Source organism: Lates calcarifer, linkage group LG11 (assembly GCF_001640805.2).
Source record: "Lates calcarifer isolate ASB-BC8 linkage group LG11, TLL_Latcal_v3, whole genome shotgun sequence".
Classification (NCBI taxonomy): Eukaryota; Metazoa; Chordata; class Actinopteri; family Centropomidae; genus Lates; species Lates calcarifer.
Genome location: NC_066843.1, coordinates 637,617 through 661,975, shown reverse-complemented (window position 1 = coordinate 661,975; position 24,359 = coordinate 637,617). Strand labels below are relative to the sequence as shown.

The window sequence follows — 24,359 nt, the reverse complement described above, 5'->3', positions numbered from 1 at the left end:
TCGTTAGACCTGCAGGATGAATCTGAATATATTAAACCTGCAGATTTAGCACAGCCATGGAAAACAGCCATGATATGAGGATTAAAGGAGCAGTCTCCTCTGTTAATGTGCATCGTGTCAGTTTTTATTAGTGACATTAACTCAGAGTGACACTGGAGTTTAAAGCTGCACCATGTCCTGACTCGTGTCGCCTGTTGCTGGTGTTTAGGTGGCGTCTGTCTGAGCTGTCACTCCCAGGGCGACGCCCTCCGTCACTGGACGGACTGCCTGAAGAACAAGGGCCGCAGGGTGGAGAGGTGGCACATCCTGACCAATGAGCTGCCACGAACCCTTGGCCACGACTAACCCCGCCCCCCACCTGCAGCAGCAGCATCCTCCACGCACGCAGACCGTCGCCGTCAGGTCAGGGATCACACGGTTCCTCTGGTTTCTTTACGGGACTCGAGCAACTTCACCACAGGAAGCAGCAGGAAGCGAGAGGAGAGTGTTTGAGAGCGGAGCAGGATGGTGGTGTGCCTTCGTTATTCAACAATGAATCATCCAGAACAGGAAGTTTGTTGGCTCCATCAACACTGTCACACCTGCACCACACACACACACACACACACAGGAGGGTTAGACTGATACACTCGACTTATGAAGGGTGGAACTCACAAAACAGAAACAGAAATCACCTCTGGCTCGAATTAAACTGCATGCCTTTTTTTCTACAACAGCCTTGTATATTTTATATTTCTGGTGTCATGACAGCGCCCCCTGTCTGTGCATACTCCACTCAGACAACCAACTCCCAGTTTGTGCCTCTCATGTCACAACGCTGAACATCTGTTTGGAGAGTCCACGTAGAAAAGCCCAGCAGCAGCAGTAAGTGTGGTTTAATAGGAGCTGTTCTGAGTCTTTAACCATCTGGATGAATGATGATGATGAACAAGATGAAGATGTAGCTGGAAATGACTTGTTTCTTTGAGCCTAAATTAAAGGCCCAGTGTGGAGGATTTAGTGACATCTAGTGGTGAGGTTGGAGAATGCACCCGACTGAACACCACCCCTCCCTTTCCTTCAGTTAACACAAAACTCGCTCTGGGCTACTGTAGAAACATGGTGGACTCTGTGGGAGAGGACCAGTAGATCCCCTAAATCCTACACACTGGTCCTTTAATATCTGTTTATACTGATGTTAGCTTAGATTTTCATATAAATAAGCATGATCGTCTTTTTGTGTTTGTGTTATTTCCTGGGTGAGATATTTAGTCACAACATGGGTTAGCACAGCTGTAAGTGTTTATGAAACCCTCCAGGTTTAAGATCGCTGGATAAAATGATCATCATCAGAATACATGAGGAGCACAAACTGGGCCTGATGCCTTTACAGTCAATCAGATCATTTTACTTTAAATGTGTTTGCATGAAGCAGTCACGTCACCAGTAACTAACACAACAGACTCACATCAGCTGACTAATGTCTCATACTGGCATCACCATAAGTAAGTGCAGTATTGCCAAAGCATGATGTACAAAGTTTACATGTGAGTGCGATATTTCAGAATGTAAGATAAACTACATTTTCTTTTTGGACTTTACTCTAAGCATGGACATGTGTTGTGTTGCACCATGGGAAAAGTGCACTGCTAACGTCAAACATTAAGGCTACACCGGTCTGTCCAGTCAGAGGCTGCAAAGAACTGGGGACTGTTTACAAAGGTTTAAACTGCGGTTAAACTGAAGGTAAAATAAAACTGCATGGTGTAGCACAGCTCTGGAAGGTCAGCAGTGTCTGAGCCTGACCTGTGTCTGACCAATGACACAAAAAGAGATTGAAAAAGAAAAAAGAAAAAAAAAGATTGGTGCAGGTTCACTTCACCTCAGCAGGCAGATTTCAACCTGTGGGGAAGAAGAAGTGGAACAAACCACAGCCTGACATATTATCATCCTGTAAACTTCTAACAGCAGCAGTCACACAGCTGCATGATCGTTCATATGAAGTGGTGTTTGTGTCTGATGAATCTAAGTCCAGTATTCATTCTCTCTTAGCTCTGGTTTTGGTCTCCACCAACAGAGTTCCACCCTCCATATGCACCTGGCTTTGTTACACTGATCAGGTGGAGGTTCCTTCATGATTACAGCTACAAAGAAAGGGAAAGCTGCTGAGATGTGTAATGTGTTTTATTCCTGTAAATGTTTAATCTTGTTTTTTGTAAAGTGAGTATTTAACGAGCCCGGCGTGTTCCGGGGTTTGACCTGTTTGAACAGGTGTAGGATCAGCAGGTCGTCACAGGTGCTAACAGTGAGAGAATCTCACCAGTGAAGACGTTTAATGTTCATGTATTTCAAATGTTTCACGAGCTGCTCCATGTTAACCATAAACTGTAACTTCACCGAGATACTGTTCGCTAAGCCCCGCCCCCTTAGTTACTGTTGCTATGAGCGTCAGTCTGTACATTCTAGAATGTTACATCCACAGGTAACAGCTGACAGATTTACCATCGACACTCAGTCATTTTTCAAACAGTGGGCTCCTGATTTCAGACAGAAGCAGCTTCTCATCTTCAGTCAACGACTGAAATGACATTAATGAGTTCGTTAGAAGTGTCATTTTCAAGAGGTTCTCAAATGTTCACCTGAGGGCTAGGACATGTTCACGCTAACAGACTGAGGCTAAAGTTAAGGTCCCGGGTAAAAAGGGTAAAGATATGTGTTTCCAACCTTGTAGGATGAGTACTAAACAATTTGGTTTTTAGTTTAGTGAACGTAACTCTGTCTCAGGTAACGTTAGCTACACTTATCACTACACTATTGAATTTAAGCTAATGCTAGCTTAAACTCTGACAGCGTCCAGGACTAGCTTCAACACAATGACTGTGCTAGGCATGAAGCCTATTATGACATGGTCTTATCTTTAAATCCACAAAGTAATGTAGGCAGTCATGCTCCTACACCTTGGAAGTAAACATCAGTCATTGATGTAGGTAACAGGCTAGTTAGCCAGACATGCTAACATTTCCTTAGTTAAACCCACTGTTAAATAATATTTAAACTAATCTTGTGTTTTTTTATTTTGGAAAGGCTAAAAAGGACACCACCTTCCACACCCTGTAAAGTATCTTACAGATGAACATGTCAACAAACCCAAGCTTGGACAATCACAGCTGGAGGGAGGGCTTTAATGAACAGTCATGTGAGGGTAAGAAAAGTTATTAAACATCTACAGGAAATATGAACTTTCACATCAGTCAAACCCTGATTCCTTCATATGATTTCTGTGCTCACTGCCATGCGTCACATTTCTATTGCACTCCTCAATGAGACTGTGAAAAAACAAACTGCATCCTATTGTTGCCATGACCGATGATGATGATGATTATATATCAATACAAGTGGTTCTTCCTTGTTGTTGCATGATGCAATCTGTTGATATACTTCTTTATATCTCTATACTCCCCCTGCCTGTTTTCTAATTCAAAGTGTTGAAGTGCGACGATGATGAAACATTCAGGTACGGCTCATGTTGAAGATTCTTCTGTTTACAGTGTTATTGTTCTTTTATGCACGACTGAATGTATGAATGTGGCTTTCTATACGATATTGTTGAACTGTTGTTTACACTGATCTCGTGCTTTACAGTTACATTTCTATCAGGTGTTTTATGTACGATGCAACAGTAAATTTGGAATGCAACAAACAACAGTGAGCGTGGCTTTGTTCTCCTGGTTCTCTTCAGTGAAGTGGGCTGATGCTGCCACCTACAGGCAGAGAACAGAACAGAAACAACTGACAACACACTGACTCCTCTGGTGTATTTCTATCTGTTTCTATTGTTTTGGTCAAGAAACACAATTTGATTTATCATGGTCGTAGATGAATGATTTCTTTTTAATGATTTTTGACTTTGTCACAACCATAAAACTTACTGTTAATTATTTCTGTTGGTATTGGTTCTTCATTATTTTCTTTTTACACAAAACCCCGAGGCTCTGCTCACTGTGGTCCAGATACAGACGGTCAGACCCACTGATGCTGTGTTCATGTCACGAGGTTCTAACTGGGAAACTCTGACAGAGAATCTGAGTTGACACTTAACAACACAGAGGAGACAGTGAAAAGCGCCGACTGGCCCTGAACGCAGCATGAGTGGACTTCTCAGGTGAAGTGGAAACACCTGTGTGGTTGGACTGTGTGTGGGAGCTGGAGGTTTTTCTTTAACATTGTGGCTACGACTTTTTCAGTCTAATGAAGAGTTTGGTTCTTTCCGTCTGGTTTTATTCCTTCCTCTGTCTCACTGCAACATCTGAAAGACGAAGGACAAACAGTCTTCAGAAGGACTGAGGTAAGACGCTGTAATTCTGACAGCTCTGTAAGAGCTCAGCTCAGTCTCTAATGAATAAAGTCAGGCTTTGTTGTAAATGAGGACAGAGGTGACTGGTTCTTACTGAGTGTTTGTGCTCTTCAGTCTGACGCTGATTTACAGTGAATATGTGATTCAGACTGAGAGTTCATGTCTGAGGAAATGTTGAGTGATTTCTATCAACGTGAAGATCTGTGATCATTTAGTGGGAGAAACTCTCTGATCTATGAAATCATCTATTGATCTTTATTATCCATTCAGCATCAGTTACCATGGTGATTTACCTGAACTCCGAAAACTCCCGAGTTACACCTGAAATTACCTGGATCACCTTTAATCCTGCTCCATCGCTCAGACCTCGGTCTCCAGAGTGAAGTGGAAATCTGAGGAGACAGGTCAGAGGACGAGTCCTGCGTCTGTCTGGTTCTGAAGATGAAAAGTGTTGGAGACTCATCAGGTGCAGCAGAAAGGTTCTGGGTTCGAGCCCCGGTTCTTGCAGGTGGTTCTGTACTCTGCCTCTCGCCCGGTGTCAGCCGGGATAGGCTCCACCCCCCGACCCCCGACCCCCCGACCCCATAACAGATAAACAGTGTAGATGAGGAATGAATGATTTTAAAGAGTGATTTTTCGAAGCAGCAGAAACAGTTTGACTCAACATTTATTCTGCCTAAAATCCAACGTTTCACATGAAAACAAATACTGACATGAACAGAGATGAAGCTCCTCCTCCTCCTCCTCCTCCTCCTGCTCCTCCTCCTGCTCCTCCCAGTGACTCCATCTGAACCTGTCCATCATCCTTTACAATCACCAAATGTTTCCAGGAGTGAGATCAGATGACTTTCAATCTTTCCGACAGCATAAAATATACAAAAGGAAAATAAATAATATATTACTCTATATTTAGTATTGCAGCAGGCTGTTCTGAAGCAGGAGTCTCGTCTCCGAGTTCATCACAGTCACTGACTGAAACCTGCGGCTGGTCTCTGCTGGATCACACCTGTCACCTGGACAGGAGGAGCTGAGCTGCTCCTGATCCTCCAGAGAACCGAGTCTGATCATCATCCATCAAAACCACATTCAACAGAAATCACAAAAACATTCGACTCGCCGGACGATAGAACTGTTTCCACCACAGACTGATCTGAGACCAGACATCACGACCACTGATGAACTGTAGAGTTACCACTTTATTAGGTACACCTGCTGACCTCTGACCTCTGACCCCTGATGTCAGGTTGCAGTTTCCTGGTGATCAGAGGAAGAAACAGCTGATGTTCCTCCAGCTGAGAGTCAGGGTCCTGTTTCTGGTCTCTGAGGAGTCCTCTGCCTTTTCACCAGGCTGACAGGATTCATTCATTAACTGCTGCCTCAGTCCCACAGGTGGAGGTGTACCTAATAAACTGGTAATGTTAGTTATTTCAGTGATGAGTGCAGGTGCTTTGAGAAGGTGTAGCAGTGTTAAAGTAACCAGGTGAATATCGACTGTACAGAGGAGACGAGGGTCAGTCCAGATCCTGTCCTGTGAAGAGAACCTCCTCCTGTTATAAGTGCAAAGTGACAAAGACTGGGATTAAAGTCTGGGTTCTGGTCTAAAAGCTGCAGCAGACAGACATGGACGTTGAACTTGAATCCAAACTGAAGGACAAAGCAGAGTCTCTGTTCCTCTGAGTTTATCTGACCCACACGTCAACGTCAGAATAAATAGATAAATTAACATGAAGGCCTGGATGTCAGCACAACTGTGTAGCTGCCAATAAAGCACAACTCCGTCCAGTCCCACTCAGAGAACACAAGGTGCAGTTAAATAAAAGTCGGGGGGGGGGGGGGCAGTCACTGTGTGTTTGACTGTGGGACTTTGGTAACAGCTGAGAGCAGCAGACTGATGAAGAAAACCCTGTGTGGTCTCTTTATATGAACAACGTCATGACTGATAAATAACGTGTGTTTAACAGACTGATTTATCGCTCTCTTCCTAGCCACCAGACTCCATAGAGAAAAACAGGGATTTAACAGGAGCTGCTGGAATACCACTGCCTCCATCTGTTAGTGTGTCTGTGTTACTGTGTGTTACTGCTCTGTTTTTGTCAGTGGACTCTGGTACTGATACTGAGGTGTTTCCTCTTGAATGTTGCTGGTTTCCTGCCACTAGCAGCTGTTAATCAGTCTCAGTCTTGATCAATCAGTTTAATTATAAAATATGACAAAGAAACTTGTTTTCTTCTTCTCTGCTGTAGATGTGGATCTGCTCCGTCACGTGGTTCCATGTTTTCACAGGAAACCCGTCCACAGGTGTTTCCCTCCCTCTCTCCGTCCTGACCAATCAGGCGCTCGCCACGAAGCACATGTCCTTCTTCAGGTGTATCTGCAGGCCGCTGGCGGTGGTGAAGGTCTTGGAGCAGCGGACGCAGCGGTACGGTTTCTCTCCTGAGTGCGTGCGCTTGTGTTTCTTCATGGTGTCTCCGTCGCTGAAGGTGCGGCAGCAGTAGGGGCAGCTGTACGGCCGCTCCCCGGTGTGGATCCTCAGGTGCCGCCTCAGGTTTCCTCTCTGGCTGAAGCTCTTGGAGCAGAAGGTGCAGCGGTGCGGTCTCTCGCCCGTGTGCGTGCGCAGGTGGCGCCGCAGGTCCGCGGACTGCGCGAACGACTTGCAGCACCAGTCGCAGGCGTAGGTCTTCCTCTTCTGCTCCAGGTGGAGGCGCAGGCTGCTCGCCTGGCCGAACGCCTCTCCGCAGCGGGGGCAGCGGTGGACGAGCTCGGGGGCGAACGCGGCGACCGCAGCGTCTTCGGCCGCGACCGCCAGCTTCTCCTGAGAGGACTTCCTGTTCCGGTCTGCGCGCACCACCACCACCGTCCGCTCTGCGTCCGTGCTCCTGAACCCGGACTCGTCCGGTGCGGTGCGCGCGGTCCCGGTCCCAGAGTCTGTGCGGCCCTCGGCCTCAGTCACTTTGTACTCCTCGGGTTCGGTTTTGATCAGAGCCGGGACCTGGGGCTCCTCTTTGAGCGCTGGGACCTCGACGTGGATTTTGTGGCCCGGGGCGGAGGCGGGGTTCAGGGAGGAGTGGGCGGGGACAGGTGAGGCCCTGCTCATCACCTCCTGCTGAGGGTCCGGCTTCAGCACCGGCTCCCAGGCCTCAGCCGGCGTCTCGTCCCCCGGGAGGAGAACCGGACCGGGAGGAGTCTCATTCCGGACCGACAGCAGCTGCACGGACACCAGTGGCTCGTGTGTCTGCTTGGCTGAGTTGGCCGGAGGCGGTCTGGACTGCTTCAGGATGGAGTCCGGCTCCTCGGAGCGGGACCTCAGCTCCGGATCCCTGGACTGCTGCTCAGGAGCTGCACAACCAAGACTGGACCTGGTGGACTCTGGAACAGCAGAGAATTAAACAAACCCACGTTACCACCTGTTTCAGCTCACCTGGCCACCTCACAGAGAGCTCTCCTGTGATTGGACAGCTCTGCCTCGTCATAATAAATCCTATGTTTCATATGAAACACGGTCTGATAGAAGCCTCCGTGGATCCGGGACTCCCCCAGGCCGGTGACCACTTCCCTAACGTGTAACTTCTGTAAAAGAATTCGCCTCACGCCAAACTCCATGCAACAATCTGACAATTTAACGTAAGCTGTTCTGTGTCAAACACCGGACTCATAATAATCTGTTACTTTAAATATTTCTGCATCAACAACCTTTAAAGTTAAATACGGCGTCTGGTTAACACACCCACCAAACACCATCTGTGTGTTTTCAAAGCCAGATCCATTCTCACCACATCAGCTGACTGTCAGCACTGGCTTGTTGGAAATGCGGAAGTAACAGGCAAAATGACAGCAACAGTCAGGTCTGTCTTAAATTCCGATCAAGATGATTGATCTTGATCAGGCGCCGAATGTCAAAACGAGTCTTTACCAAAAGTTAAAAACTATGAAATCTGTGTTTTAGCCTCCACTCAGTGTTAACTCCGTCAGTAACCTTTAACCGCACTTATTTTCAGGGCAGTTTGGAACGGCGCTCTCGTGGAGCCAGTCGGATATCTCGGCCCTTACTCAGCCACTCGGTCTCGGCCTCTAGCAGCAGGATGTCCCGCAGCTGCCTCCGCAGGCTCTCGTTCTCCCGCTTGGTCCTGGCGGCCTCCTCCCGGTACTCGGTCACCGTGTCCTCCACCACGTCCAGGATCTCCTTCACCACCACGGTCAGCCGCTCCGTCAGGTAGGCGTTCAGCAGCTGGAGTTTGGTCATTTTGGAGCCGAAAACAGCTGCGGCTACACCGGAAACAGAATCTGACAACAACAAACGAGACAGGAAACGGCTGTGTTGTTCAGTGTCGGTATTCTGAGTCTTCAGAATAAAAGCCTCATTAAGAATATGAACAGAATTAGCTCAGTTTCTGTGAATCCAGATTAAACGATCCTCTGCAGTTGGTGACTAGTTGTAAGAAACATCTCGGTGTAGTTTCACTTCTATTTTCACACGTGACCGTGGACAGAATGTCACACAGCTGCTGTGAGTACTTTATTTTGAAGGGTTCTACCGGAAGCTCTGATCTCAGTCTCCATCAGTTTAATATCTGTCCCCAGAATAAACATGTTCAGCCTCCACTGCTCCTCCAACAGCTGAAGCTGTGCAGCTGAATCAGTCGATCAGTCGATATCGATCATTTATAGTTAAAGTGGAAACAGTCCAGAAGTTCTGTGAATATTTACTGACCTGAGTCTCATCCTGTAGAGAGTCAGGAGGAGACCTGGAGGACAAACACCTGAGGCTGAGTCAGTGTGATAAAACACACCTGTACCTGAGAGAATAATAAATAAAGAGTCCCTCAGAGCAACAGGAGGCCTCACTGTTGTTGCAGTTCGTGTCTCTGACCACAGGGGGGCAGCGAACACTCATTATTCTCCAGCTATCTGAGGTCCAACTGGAAACTCGTCCAGTGTCAGAACATCACAGCAACACCTGAGCAGATCTTTCAAAATAAAAGCCGACAGGCAGCAGTGTCTCTAATATTTTGTCCACGAGTGTAAACAGAAGTGAACAGTGTTTCATCATGTGGTGCAGAGATGATAAAGAGCATCTGACTGATACACAGTGTTAACGTTAGTGAGTCTAAACGTCCTCATTAAGACTTTAGAGAATGAGGATGATGAGGATGATGAGGATGATGATGATGATGATGATGATGATGATGAAGGATGAAGGATGAAGGATGAAGGATGGTGGATGTTCAGAGCACACTGTGGACTTGTGGGTTTGAACTGGTGCATTGTTGGATTGTGCTCCGTCAGCAGAAACACCAGCAGGACAGGGACAGGAGCTGATGCAGTAAGTTCACAACAGGTAACCAAGACCATACAGGAAACTGACACATTCTCCTCCAAAATAAGAGTCTTTCTGTAACACTGAGCAAAAACAAATGTGAATTGACAGATTAGACTGAAAACAACGTCCTCATGCTCACAGGCTGAGTGATTTAACATAAGCTTTATACTCTCTGTTTCACTGTGCTTTGCTCTCGCTCTCTGTATATCAGCACCTGACTGCTGGTTATTGTTATTTAAAGATGCAGGTAAATGTACAACTGGAGACAGAGACAGGTAACACAGGTGCCACCTATGGACAGACTGAGACAACAGGTCCCGAGTGCAGACACGTTAAAGACCCGGCAGCCTCACTGGAAGAGATGCTTCTCAGGTGGTCGGTTTGTGTCTTTGTGGAGAAACTCAGCATCTCTTGGTTGTTTAGAGACGTGTGTGTCGCTGTTACCTCACACACAGTAAACCTGCTCTGGGATCCTGGTCTGTTGCAGAACCCCACTGGGCTTTTATTTTGAAGATTCCCACAGAAACTGCTCTTAGCTTCGTCCAGCTTCACACTGATGGAAGCTGGGAGGAAAGCAGTGACTGCACACACACACACACACACTCACACACACTCTCTCCCTCTTTCAGAGCCCCTCCCTTTCTTGTTACCTCTTGCGGTGGAACAGAGCGAGCTGCTGCAGCGACTCTCCACCACTCTGCATCACCACGATCCAAAATCTCACCTCAGCCTCAGACCAGGAGGAAGCTCCAGAGTTCCTCCATCTTTAAAGGCTGAACGGGCTGAATCGTCAGATTTCTGCTGCTCCCTCTCTCATCACTGGACTGTAGCTCCTGAATCTCCCGCAGAGACAAAATGACCATCACCCTGCAGCTTCCTGTGGACTAGGACCAGGTGGGTGCTCAGTGAGCGGCTGCTGTGTGAGGAAACCTGGTTTTTATTTCACATGTCGGGTGTTTAAACATGTGCTGCTACAGTAACTCTGTGGGTGTGTCACCTTCAGCTCCGGCTGCATCACACCTCCATCTGGGCTCTTCCCTTTCCTTTGTCTGGCTTTGATGCTGATGCATTTGGTGCATTTAGACTGTGTGTGTGTGTGTGTGTGTGTGTGTGTGTGTGTGTGTGTGTGTGTGTGTGTGTGTGGAGTCTTGTAGTTTCCCTGCTCTGCTGGATCAGTTATATCGTGTGTGTTGTTCTAGAACCTGTGAGAAGCTGATCTGTTCATGTTTACGCTGTATGAGGAAACACATGGTAAAATAATCAGAGTAAAGGTTCAACTAAAGATTATTCAGACGTCTCGTTTTGTCCGACAGTTTAAACATTTACAGATATATAACAGGAGAAGAAAATTCACACATTTTAGAAGTAATCTGCAAAAAATCTATAATTTTTCCACAATAAATGACTTCAATTATCAGTTAATCATCAAACGTTTTGCTGATTAATTTTCTGTTTATTTACGACTCAGCATAAAATCAGAAGACAAACCTTTTCTACTCGACTGAAAGACTCAGGTGTTTCAATAAAAACTGTAACTAATGATGAATTGAATTATTGATTAATCACTTCCTGATGCCTTCGAGTCCAACACAAAGATTTCAGTTTAAAATGATTTAAAACAGAAAAGCAGAATGAGTTTATGTTTAAGAGGCTGAATACAGTAACACTGTCGATTATCAAGATCAAACAGATCTATACTGGTCATCAATCATCAATCATTTAACTTTACATGAGGATCAAATGTAAACTCCCACAGTGACAGAGGAGGCAGAAACTACAGTAACATGGCTGCCTCTGAAATCTGCTCTGATAAAGCTGAGGTGGCAGCTCAGAGAGAGGAGACACAAACTGAGTGTGTCAGGGTGAGAGTCAGCACACACACACACACACACACACCACACACACACCACCACACACCACACACACACACACATATCATTCATCTCCTGAAATCCTGAGCTTCTCCTTTAAAAGTTTTGGTTATGTTACGGACCTGAATCCCTCTGTCACTGAAAGTCTCAGTGGAGTCTGGCAGTGATCTGTAGTGGTGTTTCTGGTCAAACTAAAAGGATCTGACTCTTTAAGTTGTCAGACACTCAGGTGTGTGAGCATCTCGTCAGTGTGAAGAAAACCTTTTAACTAAGTGTTGGTTAGTTACTGTGAGCTGTACTCTCTCATCTGCTGCTGTTACTGTTAAAGTACACAGCAAAGGAGAAACCAACAAGTCAAGTTCCAACCCACAGACACGACCTGTCGGAGCGTCCCAGCACCAGGTGTACTGGTTTTGTAGATCCGTCCTCACCGACTTTGTGTTACATCACCTGACTTCCTCTCGTCATGATCACTTCGGCCACTAGAGGTCACTACACAATAAAACATAACTATGGGTCGTAATAAGTTTCTTGTACAGACGATCTGTGGGGTCGACTGTTCAGTGGAGAAATAAAGTGAGCTGCTAACAGCTCTAGTTAGACGCTGCCTGTGACGTGTAGCTACAGAAACACGTTTGTTTTCTTTGGTAACGTCTGTGATAAACATGTGGTTAAAGTTAACAAACAGCAGTTTCCCGTGTTCTCGTGTTTCGTTGATCTGTCGACCCCGACCTCGTCCCAACGCAGACTCTGTAGCTCCTTGTGTTACGTCATCTGACGTCCTCCTGTTATGATCATTTCGGCCACTAGAGGTCCAGACCATTCACAGACACTGGGCATGCACATGCAGATGTAAACAGGAAGCGGATCGTTTGTTGCTTAGTTGTAGAAAATTCTTGGATTGACCAACAGCAATGTAGAAAGAGCAGAGATTTCTTTGCTTGGAGCAATGAGGAGGTGGAACTGTTCGAGATGAGGATACAGCCAATCAGAGGAGGATACGTCGTGACTGATGAGACCCAGTCAGGAAGTGAACATGAGCATCTGCGTCATCGTTTCTGTTCGTTAGACTGAGTCACACTCAGTCTAATGTAACTAAATCTAACTAAACAAGTATAAAATGTGATATTTATCAGCTCTTGAATATTGTTCCTTTTTGCCTCTTTATGTAAATTTTCACTCTTTAGGTCTCAGAGCAGGTTTTACAGCCTGAGTCTGTGGAGCAAGTGAAATGAAGGTGGATGACACTGACCAGCCATCATCCTGTATTTAATAGAAGGTCTGTATCGAGTCAGTACATCAGCTAACTGTGGGTCTATCCCCAGCATGAAATAAACATTATCAAAGCATGGAGTCATTACGCTGCTGCTGCAGAGCTAAAAACAACAGGCTCTGATGGCTTTAATGGTCATCTCTTCCTGATAATTTTCCCTCCTGACTCCTTAGTGTCCGACGGAGCTCGATGCAGCCGACGCTAATCCTGCCACTTACCGAAAAAGAACGAAAGCAACAGCAGGTTAATTGCTGTGGGAGTCGGACGTTTAGACCCCTGCCCCCTTTAATGATCCTTCAGCCTTTCATTAAAGACCTTTCACCCTTTATTCAGCATTCAGTGACGAGAAGAACAAAAGGAGAAAATTAGCACGTGAGCCCAAAACAGATACTGTGGCTTTTTTAATCTCTCTTTAAATCATGTAAAACCTACAAGCATCCGCATTAACATTTTATAAACACACGTCCACGCTGAAAGACTGAACAGAGAGAAGAGCTACAGCTCTTCCTCTTTGTAACATCTCAGACTGAAGTTACACTAAAACATCCGATTTCTAAAATGTGGAAACCACCAGAGTTCCCAGGTCATTTTAAACAAGACCAGGTCAAAACCCAGTATTTGACAGGACCACATCAGATTGGTGTTCTGTCTACTTCCAGCTGGTTTCAGTCCTTTATCTGATTCTTTCCTTCTGTCTGTGCTCATGTAGGCAGTATTTTAAGAAGAAAGTTGGACATATTCAGCTGCTGTGTGGGCAGCTGAATGAGACACATAGAAAGGTCCAACCTTGTGCTCTCGTTGGGCAACACTGGCAACTCTCTTCTACCAAAAATGGCTAAGCTTTGTCCAAGAAGTTGCCAGATTTGTCACTTTTGAGAAAAAGTTTTTAAACAGGTCTGAAAAGTTAATCTAGCAAGAAAGGTGCTGAGTTGATGAGTTGTTCCTGCCAAATCATTTTGAAAGAGCAGTGACCGATGGAGAATCTGCAATAATCAGCCGAGTGTTGGAGTTTCAGCCAACAACAGACATTCGCCTCTATAGAGCTGTCCGACAAGACCAGAAAATGACTAAATCTCCTCCTCAAGCCTGTTGATCGCAGCCACAGGACGTAGGTTTGGTTTCAGACGTGGAGAGGACCTGGTGAAAGAAAAAAACATCTCTTTAGTTACAGGCTGAACCTTCTTTTGATAACTAACACCTCCAACTTCCTGACACGATGAACTAACACTGTAACTTTATCAGAAAGTCTCCTGACAGAATCATCGTAGTTCTAACAGCTGTATCATCGTGTGATCGGCTGTACTGAGAATTTAAAAACCAGATCTACGAGGACGTCAGAGTTAATTTGACTGACAATCGTCTCTGAACATGAAACTCTCCTGGTTCAGTCATCAAGAGAAAAGATGAGCAGCTGTGCTAGAGAACATCTGGTTAAAGCCTGGACTGAAGGAGAGAAGTCCACTACAACTCCCAGCATGCATTTCACCAACAAACAATCCATCTGTAAAAATGTGTTTCATAGGAGACAGAGTTTGAGAGCTCAGAAAGACGTATCTCTGTGTGTCAGGGTCTCTGTGAATGCATTAGTTGTAATGTGAACGTGTCTCTTTGAAGGACAGTGTGTTGTAACTTGTTTTAAATTACACTGCGGCTAAAGAAATGCACAGCATCTGTAAGAAAAGACTCTGCATTTGTCAGCTTTTACAGAACAAAGTAGAGCTGCAGTGTTTGGTCCCTGGGGGGAAATGAGGGGGGGTGGAAGGGGGGAGTACAAGTGATCAATCGAGTCGTGGCAGGTCATTACAATATTCAGTGTGTAGGTGCTGCGACAGAGCTTTCCTCTAAATCTGCTCCTTAGGAAGTCATTTGTCCTCGAGGCTGTCGCTCACATCGATGAGGCATTTATAACTTCCACACAGCACATCACAACTACATCTATCAGTTAGTTATTGATGGGTTAGATTGTCTGTGTTACTGTGAGACTTTCACTGGTGGAAGAAGTAATCAGATACTTTACTGAAGTAAAAGTACCACACAGTAACACAAAGTGGTTTTCCAGCAGCTCCGAGTAAAATCCCTGTTTTTGTCAGTGGACAAAAGTTAGTTTTCTGGTTAAACTAAAAGGATCTTCCTCTTTAATAAAAACCTCTCTCTGTAGGAATCCTGTCATAATGGTAGATTAAGGAAAATAAAAGTTGGAGTTCTCCTCCTTTAACAACCAGCTTTATTGAAGAGCAGTAATGTACCACTTTAACCACTGAGTGTGTAATTATTCCTCTATAATTATCCACTCCCAGTGTTCACGCAACAGTGTAATGACTGACAACATAATATCCCCCTCTGAACAACCTCTTCACTTCATATCTGCAGCTGATAAATTACCTTATTGTTTCATGGTTTTTCATATGAGGCTCAGTAAACTTCACCAGTGACCAGTGGGACTCAAAATAAAATCGAGACTGAGCTCATGTCCACCTACACAAAAGACCAGGAGCCAGAAACCTCAGCAGCTGGCAGCAAGAAACCGTTGAGTCACAGGAATAAAACAACCTTATCAACCCACACCCGTAGATCTGGATTATAAATATTTTGAGCTTGAGGTAACAGAAACTTTCTTCTTCTTCTTGGCCTTTTGCAGAACTGAGGTAAATAATCGTGTTCTACATTTTTGTGACTCATCTGTGTCACAGTTTTGGCTCGAAACCTTTCGTGATGAAGACTTCACAGTCTGAGCAGAGGAGCAGTTTGACAATTAATATTTCAAACAATCTCAACCACAAGATGGACGCAGGAGCTATTATGGAGCTCTCAGCCTCTTCTCATGATCTTCCTCAGCTGATTATCATGGAGTTAGATGTTCATCTTCCTTTTATTTCTGAGCACATTGAGTCTTTTCCTCCATGTTTGCTTATAAATTGGGATTATTGTTGAACTTAGAAACATCAGCCAACAAAATAATATCATTAATATGTCCATGTAGCCGCTGTTCCAGAGCTTTTGATTTGTACCAGACAATATTAAAACTAAAGTCCTCAGAAAAATGGAAATTTAAACATCTTACTCTGAGGAAGACCATGTGATACAGCTGAAACCTATATTTTTTTGGTCTGTGTCTTCAGTCCTTCATGTTAAAAAAAATCCTACTTAAACTCAAACTCAGCTCGTTTTGTTTCCTTTAATATCTGAAGGTGTTTCAGTATGTTTCTGTCGTCTGCTGCTTGAATTAGTTTTGACAACTGGGACCTCAAAGAGACGTCTGTTTCTGACAGCGAAGCAGATAACACAGTTTTTTCATTTCAGTTTAATATTCTCTCTTAAATCTCCTGATGCTGCATTTAATAACACTGCTGTTATTAGAATAGAAAAAAAACAATCTGAATATAACTAATTTTCCCACCTCACTCACTTTGTGTCTGTTAGATGATTGTTTTTAAAGCCTGGTCCACACATACCAGAGTGGACAAGTTTGAAAATACATTGATAGTCCTTCCCCTTCTGCTGCGTAGCCAAGATGGCGACCTTTGAGGTTGAGTTGTGTCCATCGTTCCACTTTCAACTCTGACCATTTTGAGTCACCGTCGTAGACGCTTCAGTGTGGACAAACATTTGTACTCAAAATAGTATGAATGAGTGATTGGAGACACAGAGTTTTTAGTTTCGATGCATCAGTGTTCACCTAATGGCAATAACTTTTTTAGGCCTCTGATTGGCCAGCATGGCTTTACAGTTATATCACCGCCTGTTGGTCGGGCGTTTGTTCCTCGTTACATGATGTTAAAACCTGTGATGACCAACAAACGTGTTTGTCTTTGGTTTGTTTGACTTTAACTTTGTTGTTTTCAGGGATCAGTCATCAGAAGCAAAAAGAATCAAACTATTCAGAGCCTGTTCTGCTGATCAATAATCAGAACCGTCATCAAAGTCTGATTCGTCTCTTTGCTCCTTCTCAGAGCGAGGCTTCCCATCAGCGTTTCTTCAACACTTACCTTTGTCTTCATCGTCCAATGGCCACCAGTCCCAGCGCCACCCAGCCGCCCAGCAGCATGGAGGAGACGCAGCAGCCCAACCAGCCAATCAGCACGCAGCCAGATGCCGGAGAAGCCAACCACGTTACAGTGACCTCTCAACCGGCCGCCGCTGAACCAGAAGCCCCCTCCTCTACAACAAACACCCCCGAGGCCAAACAGACAGAGGAGGGAAAGTCCATGGAGCACCTGACGGTGATCAGTGACAACATGGAGACCAGTAAAGACAATATCTGTTTTCTTCTCTTCAGTTAGTGACGATAGACAATAAAGCCAAAGGTTGAGAAGTTCTTGTATCTGCCACCAGTTCAAACAGTGACGTCTTACTTCCACATTTTCACTGTGCTCTTATTTAAACTGAGATATTAAACAAAGTAAACCAAGTGTTATGACCTAATTATCTCAACAGTAAAGACCTCGGTGTGGTTTCTATCCTCTGTAGCTTAAACTTACAGAAGTTGTCATCTTATTATATAAAAATGCATGTCCACTACAATGTCTTTATGTGTCCCATAAATGGAACAATGTGACCCGTTTACCACAACTTAAACACTAATATCTTGATGTTTGTTTTCCATGTAGACTGATGCATGTGAGGCCAGTTTATAGTCTTACGCCCTGACAGGGATAATGAAGACCACGTTTGGTATCTTAAAGTAATGTTGTAATTAAATCATTCACACTGAGCCGGACAAACCAAGTGAAGCTGGAAAGGGCTGAAAGAGGTCAGAGGTCCATGTGTTTGCTAATTTAACTGACTGCACAACAAACTGAAGCTGTGAGAGCTTTGAGACGTGTTCTGCATTTAAACCTGATCCTGAGACTCTGTGTCAGACTGAGTATCTCAAACCAGGATCTCCTAATGAAACTAAGACTAATGAGGTGTCCCAGTATAATCAGGTTATCTTGGTATAACAGGCTTCAAATTACAGCTGTGCTCATGTGCTCTGCTTGTACCTAATGGTATTTTTACCTAAAAAAAATCAGTGTTTTTAAGCACTGTTGGTGTTGAAGAACGTTAAACATGGTCTTTGCTGACTTCTTCTCCTCCAGGTAACGGTATCGGTCCGGTGATGGTCGACTCCTCCCCCACAGCGCCCTCTGTGTCGCCCAAGCTGTACTCTAAGCCAGGCGGCCACGCTAATGGTCGGCCTCGTTTGGGCAGCCGGTCCGGCTCGTTGGCGGCGGGCTCGCCCAGGCCCTCGCTCACCCGCCAGCCCAGTGCCATCACAGAGGCCGCTGTGGACGGGTCCAAGCCCAGGGACTACTTGATCCTGGCCATCCTGTCCTGCTTCTGCCCACTGTGGCCCATCAACATCGTAGCTCTGACCTTCTCTGTGATGGTACGACTTTGTACTCTGGACTTTATACAGAGATGAAAGAGAAACCCAGACAATTACCAATAAGACTGAGACTGTCCTTTGAAAAGCAAACCTGATGTGTTTAATCTCTGTAGGTTCTCAGTTATCCAAGTCATGGTAGTCATAAATGCTAGATATGAAGGTTTTAGGTTTCTTGAAGATGTTTCACCTCAAATCTGAAACGGTTCCTCAGTTCTAGAGGCTGGCTGGGGAGTCCCAGGTATTTAACCTGTTGGAGGTTGATGTCATGTGAGTCGTTAGGATCACATGGGTCGAGGTGTGGATGGGGGTTAAATCATCTGGGTAAGGATCTCAGGACTGCGTTATAGGTGGCTGATAGTTGGTGTTGTAAGCCACCACCTCTGTTCATGGATGGTTGTTCCAGTTGGACATCGATGGATAGATAGACTCTCTCTCTCAAACCATCTGTCGTCTCTGTCCAAAATGTGGACATTATCGTTCTAATACCTTAGGACTCCCCAACCAGCCTCTAGAGCTGAGGAACCATTTCAGATGAGAGGTGAAACATCTTTAAGAAACCTAAAAGAAATCTAGTTGCCTTCAACTCTAGCACTTATGACCTGGTGTGTTTATAGTTTTACTGTTTTAAACAAACCAGATATAAGGCGTAAAGGTGCTTTTTAAACCTGCTTCCAGTCTGTTATTTATATGGCAGAATCATTAACACTGACCTTTAGATTGATCATCATTTATCATAATATTTCCTTTTTTTTAATCCTCTTGAAGTTTATCTATATAAAATAATTGGTTAATTATCTTGTTATCATTTTAATGACCAACTGTTTCTTATTATCTCAATTTAATTGTTCTAATTTTCTACATCATAGAGTTTCTGCTGTATTCTGCAAACCCAAAACCAGGTTTAAATCCTTGAGCTTAAAAACTTCTTCCTCCTCTGTTTTCCATTCAGTCCAGGAACAGTCTGCAGCAGGGAAACGTTGACGGAGCTCGTCGTCTGGGTCGTAACGCCATGGTTCTGTCTGTCGTCTCCATCTTGGGAGGGATCGCCATCATCACTGCAGCTATCGCCCTCAACTGGGGATGTAAGTGACGTCAGGCTGTTTAACTTCTGCAGACCAGATTTCACAGTAACTTTAGTCTCTGTCAAGAAAGTTCAACATCACTGATGATCATGATTCTAGGTCATACGTCCCCGTGTTTCTGGGTGTAAATGATTGATAGAGACAAAAATCTTTGGAATCCATGCAGTATCGATCAGGAACAGTGAACCAGCAGCTGATGACAGGATTCCTACAGAGACAGAGCTTTTTATTAAAGAGTCAGATCCTTTTAGTTTAACCAGAAACATCTCTATATATCTCTACCAGACTCCATAGAGAAAAACAGTGGATTTAACCAGGAGCTGCTGGAATACCACTGCCTCCATCTGTTAGTGTGTCTGTGTTACTGTGTGACTTTCAGTGGCTGGAAGAAGTAATCAGATACTTTACTGCAGTAAAAGTACCACACAGTAACACAGACACACTAACAGATGGAGGCAGTGGTATTCCAGCAGCTCCTGGTTAAATCCCTGTTTTTGTCAATGGAGTCTGGTTGTTATATATAATGATGAAAAAAAAACACAGCCAAATGTGATTCATGTTTCAGTGCACCATCTCATAGAAGGTTTTCCAAAGTGTAAAATCACTTTAAACATCAGTGAAATTCTCTCTCTCTCTCTCTCTCTCTCTCTTTCTCGTCAGTGATATTAAAATCCTGATGAAATCATCTTGAACGTTGAGACCGACTTCACGACTCAATCTGAACCGACACGACACCGCCTCCCTCCGTCCCTCCCTCCTGCTCCTCAGCACTGTCCTTCTCCAGCACCTGCATCGGATAAAAACAAACAAAAAAAATCCCCTCCCGTTCTTTGCTGTTGTTTCTTGCTGCACGACGAGCATGGTCTGCCTGACGCTCTACCTCCGACACGACCGACCGACCGACCCACTCCTGACACCGACGCCCCGATCCTGAACAGGAGAAAGGATGGTGGCAGCTTTCCTCCTCCTCAGACTGCTCTCTACACTTTCTCTCATTGATGAACAAGTGTGTCTGTTGTCATGGAGACGGACATCTGTATCTATGGAGATGGGATTATTCTGATCTCTACATGAGTCTCCATGCCACAGGTCCAGAACTGGAGCAAAACCCGGGGGGATGTGGTTTTGACTTGTTGATGCCAAAAAAAAGAGAGAAACTTGTTGCTGAAGCTGAAGCTGAATGCTGAAGCTGCAGTGATGAGCTGTCAGTGGTTTTACTGTGAAGGCAGTGAGGTGTGATGTGAGAAAGTGTTGGACTGTCTCTGTGTCCACCTGTTCCTGTTGTGTTTGTTACGCACACACAAACACAAACACAAACACAGACTGAGACAACAACTGTGCTGCTGCCTGACGTCTCGCTTCTCGTTCATCCGTCTGCTCGTTCGTCCGTCTGAAAAAATGAAGCATGTTCCATCGGCGAACACACATCCACCATGTTTACTGTAAAGTTAATAATCCTCCAGCTGTGGCTCATGTTCAGCTCAACTCACCTGTGATGTTTAACCTGCAAAGATCTTCTGAGACATGGTTCATTTAAAGCCACTAAAAAACCTGAGATATAATCTAAACACTGTCCAGTATCTTTATCTAAACCTCATACTGTTCTGTTCAGCCTGGACTGTTGAATGAAATGAAAGTTTTCTTACTCCAGGACCTGAACCTGGACGTCCTGGTTTCACCTCGGCTCTACGTTTATCGCTCCTCTCTTCCCTCTCGTCTGTCGGCCTGTCTTAGCGTTTAAAAAGCTGCCCCAAACTATTTTAAAAAAAGCAGAAAACTATCATTTTAAAAAGAAATACCAACACTACTGGAGTGAACCACATGATGAACTGCACAGTAAAGTTTCCTCCCTGAGCGTTCAGAGGCTGTGGTCGTCTGGTCGTCTGAGAGCTCTCAGATTCCACCTGAGTCCCTCTGGTTCAAACATCTTTCATTATCCTCTGACCACAGGAGCTGCAGCCGTTTCCCTCTTAATGGACGTGAAGTGATGGGCAGTGTGATACTGGTCTCTGGGATCTTCAGGCCCTCTATTAATTTAGGGGATCAAGGTTACGTTTACGTTGCAAATCTGGACTCTGAGTCTTCAGGTTCCCACGGTCCTGATGCAACATGAGCCGGATCAGTTTGACTTTCTCTCTCCGGCCTTTTCATTTCCCTCTGTTCTGCAAATGTCCAGTCTTTTCTCCTTCTCAGGTTTTTCTCTGCAGTTCCTGGTTTGTCGTTCACTTTACTTTGCTTCAGTGTTTCTCATGATCCTGTGACGTGATGTTAAATCTCTTGAAAACCTCCAGTCACACGATCAACACGTTCTTCATTCCTCCTCTTCATACCACCCATTAAAACATCACTTCCTATTTCATCTCCAGTCTGAGTGACGGAGGATAAAACCTCCTCCCTCCTTTTCCCAGAGTTTATCTGAAGCAGAACATTCAGTCTCTGTAGGTTTCCTCTGGCACAAAACCTTCAGAACCACCCACTTTATTTTGCTCCTTCCAGACTTCTGAGACATTAAACTGTATTTTTGAGTAAAAAGCGTGGATGTCGTCCTCCATCACTTACATTGAAATCTCTCTCTCTTTTATTTTAATGTGAGTTTGGAGCAGGAGCGACTGCAGCAGTTAAACCTGTCTCCATGCTCCTGTTTGTCCCTGGATTATTGTTTAAAGACAAACGTGGGAAAATGTGAACTCATCCTTTAAACTGAATACACTAACCGTCACTGTCACTGCACCAACGTGAACAATACTGAGATTTATTTTAACGCTGCTTCACATTAAAACTCATTTCCAAACATTGAACTCTTACTGACAGTTTAAGGTTTGACCATGAAACAAATGATTGGATTTTTTGAAAGTTACTTTTATGTTGCAGCTCCAGAATCTCTACAGTAAATAGGCCACTTTACCTATTTCTGTTACAGAACGTGTTCAGTATCAGTCTGCCCATCACCATAATGTACAGGTGTGTGATGAAGCCAGGCGGAGCCAGGTCATCAACCATCGTTATGAACCTTGATGGTTTGTTCTGATTGGCTGCAGATCTGGCTGTGTCAACCTGCTCAGAAACTCATCCTGTGTGTGTGTGTGTGTGTGTGTGTTAACAGATGCTGTGTGGACTCGTGGTGTCAGGGGGAGGAGCTAAGCTGGTGTGATGGAGCTCCGTCTCCTGTATCCTGTGCATGTTTACAATATTTGTATCAGAATGCTTTTACAGAAGACTGTAGCCTCAGTTAGCAGCAGAGCTAACTGAGTAGCACTTTGTAAATAAACAGAATGAGAAGCTGTAATGTTTTCTCTCTGCATCCTGACAGAGACGTAACAGACCCACAAACACCTGAACCTGGGTTGTCGTGTTGTTTTTTAGAACATGTCACTGCTGTGTAGACGAAGCTCAGCTCGAGGGTTCGAACCGGTGACACGTCTGAACTTTGCACCAATCAGACAGCGTCTCTGCACAGGGGTGAGGTCAGGCTCCCAGGTGGGGGAGGGGGGGTTCACGTCGTACGAGATGGAGAAGGCTCCGATGAAAACGACTTGTGGTTGTGGTTGTTTGAGGATTTAAACACAATAAAACATCAGATCCATTAGATGTGTAGTCACGCTGAGTGATGGTCCACTGAGGCGGCCATGTTTGTTTGGGTTTCTCTGTAGTATTTAGCAGTGAGTTGGATAAATCACGTTAGCTCAGAGGGTCACCTCCGTCCTTCACTCCACCCTCTCCTGTACTGTATGTAGCATGCCCTGTTTACTAATCACATTATGCAAAAAAAAAAAAAAAAAAAAAAAAAAAAAAGGCTGCAGCTCAGTGTCAGTACGAATGCTAGCTTCTCTGGTTTTTTGTATGAACTTGCTTGCGCTACCTCTCAGAGTTGCCTCCGGTGTGTTTCTGACTGCGCCTCACGCTTCTCTCTCTGATGATTTGACTGTTAAACTCTGTGCTGTCGTTTGTGTTTCTGCTCTGTTGTGTTACTGTTGGAGAGTTTCACTGCTTCCTTTGTGACTCTGACGATTCATGTGCAGGGTTTTATTCGTGGACGTGTTCATACTAATCTACAGCCGCTGTGTGTTCACGACCTGAAAACACAACCAGAGATGAAAAGTTCTGAGGAAGATTTTAGAAATCAGCAGAGAAAAAGTGACGTCTCTACTTCAGAGATGAGCCGACGACGTGTTTGGGCTAGCTTAGCACAAACACTGAGGTAAGCTAGCTGCTAGTTAGCGCACTAAAAGTGAAAAACCTTAATTTAATGTGAATTATTCAAATTTTCCAACAGTCTGAGCTCAGCCTCTCGGTCAGTCCACACTCAGGTTAAACTGCTCTGATTTGTTGCTGTTTAGTTCTGATGTTGGACACAGATCCACAGACGTCACCTGAGACAACTCCTCAACATGTTAAAACATCAGTGTTTAATTCAGGAGCACGACTCATTAATCAATGAGAACTAAATTTAACTCGATTATATTTCCTCTAAGACTAAACCTGGGAGCAGAGGAGATCCAGCTGAGACAGGTTCACCTGTACAGGTGAGAAACCGAGCAGTATCAGTCTGAACAGGTCTGAACAGTCTGTGAATCCTCCACAGACCTTTTCATCTATGATCACTCTGTACAGATGCTGTTTTCTGAAGCTCAGTTCGTTTAATCACCTGAGAGGAGAAGCCATCTTTCTCTGGGTTTTTCTTTTCTTTCTCTGTCACTTTTTTCTCTCCTTCTATCATTTTCATTTCTTTTGTAAAAGCTCTTTTGACACCTGATCTTTGTATTTTTATATTTCTATTCTCATCCTCTTTTGTATGGACATGGTAATCTACTGTTTGTAACGCTCTGTATAACCTGCTTCCTGCTTGCTTTTTCTAAAGGTGTGTGTGGGGGGAGGGGCTGTAAGCATGAGTAGACCGTCAGGCGACTTCATTACGTCTCTTATCTTATTATTGATTGCCGTCACCTGACACTGGACTCTATCTGTGCCTGTGCATGCCTTCAATCGACTGCTTTATAAAGCGTACTGAATGAGTTTGGGTGTACACTATACATTTATCAAAGACACTGTTGATCTTGACTACTGATGTTGAGTATTTGATCATGTTTGAAGGGAATAAATCCCAGTTAAATACGA

At 44.7% G+C, this 24,359-nt stretch overlaps 3 protein-coding genes across 3 annotated transcripts in view; 2 read left to right on the top strand and 1 right to left on the bottom strand.

Moving 5' to 3' along the window:
- The window catches only part of doc2a (double C2-like domains, alpha), a 36,222-nt gene extending 32,540 nt beyond the window's left edge, over nucleotides 1-3,682 (top strand). The window contains exon 11 of the mRNA XM_051074062.1: nucleotides 209-3,682. Coding sequence (XP_050930019.1) covers nucleotides 209-345 — 137 coding nt within the window. The 3' untranslated portion in view covers nucleotides 346-3,682. The remainder of the gene's footprint in view (nucleotides 1-208) is intronic.
- Nucleotides 3,683-4,982: 1,300 nt separating this feature from the next.
- On the bottom strand, nucleotides 4,983-8,697 carry LOC108892188 (zinc finger protein 500). Its single transcript, XM_018689620.2, has 2 exons — nucleotides 8,381-8,697; nucleotides 4,983-7,699 (listed from the first exon to the last, which is right to left on the bottom strand). The coding sequence occupies exons 1-2, from the start codon at nucleotides 8,571-8,573 to the stop codon at nucleotides 6,663-6,665; spliced, it is 1,230 nt and encodes a 409-aa protein (XP_018545136.1). The 5' UTR covers nucleotides 8,574-8,697; the 3' UTR covers nucleotides 4,983-6,662.
- On the top strand, nucleotides 8,407-24,359 carry LOC108892189 (proline-rich transmembrane protein 2). Its single transcript, XM_018689621.2, has 6 exons — nucleotides 8,407-8,543; nucleotides 10,280-10,544; nucleotides 16,745-17,039; nucleotides 17,873-18,162; nucleotides 19,112-19,244; nucleotides 19,905-24,359. The coding sequence occupies exons 3-6, from the start codon at nucleotides 16,799-16,801 to the stop codon at nucleotides 19,919-19,921; spliced, it is 681 nt and encodes a 226-aa protein (XP_018545137.1). The 5' UTR covers nucleotides 8,407-8,543; nucleotides 10,280-10,544; nucleotides 16,745-16,798; the 3' UTR covers nucleotides 19,922-24,359.

Bases quoted from the DNA above. Each gene is read 5' to 3' on its own strand.
- LOC108892189 (XM_018689621.2), top strand. From the start codon at position 16,799: ATGGCCACCAGTCCCAGCGCCACCCAGCCGCCCAGCAGCATGGAGGAG. The intron at 17,040-17,872 runs GTAAAGACAATA...CTTCTCCTCCAG, and splicing joins CAGTGACAACATGGAGACCA to GTAACGGTATCGGTCCGGTG. The intron at 18,163-19,111 runs GTACGACTTTGT...TTTTCCATTCAG, and splicing joins CTCTGACCTTCTCTGTGATG to TCCAGGAACAGTCTGCAGCA.
- LOC108892188 (XM_018689620.2), bottom strand. From the start codon at position 8,573: ATGACCAAACTCCAGCTGCTGAACGCCTACCTGACGGAGCGGCTGACC. The intron at 7,700-8,380 runs GTAAGGGCCGAG...CTGCTGTTCCAG, and splicing joins GGCCGAGACCGAGTGGCTGA to AGTCCACCAGGTCCAGTCTT.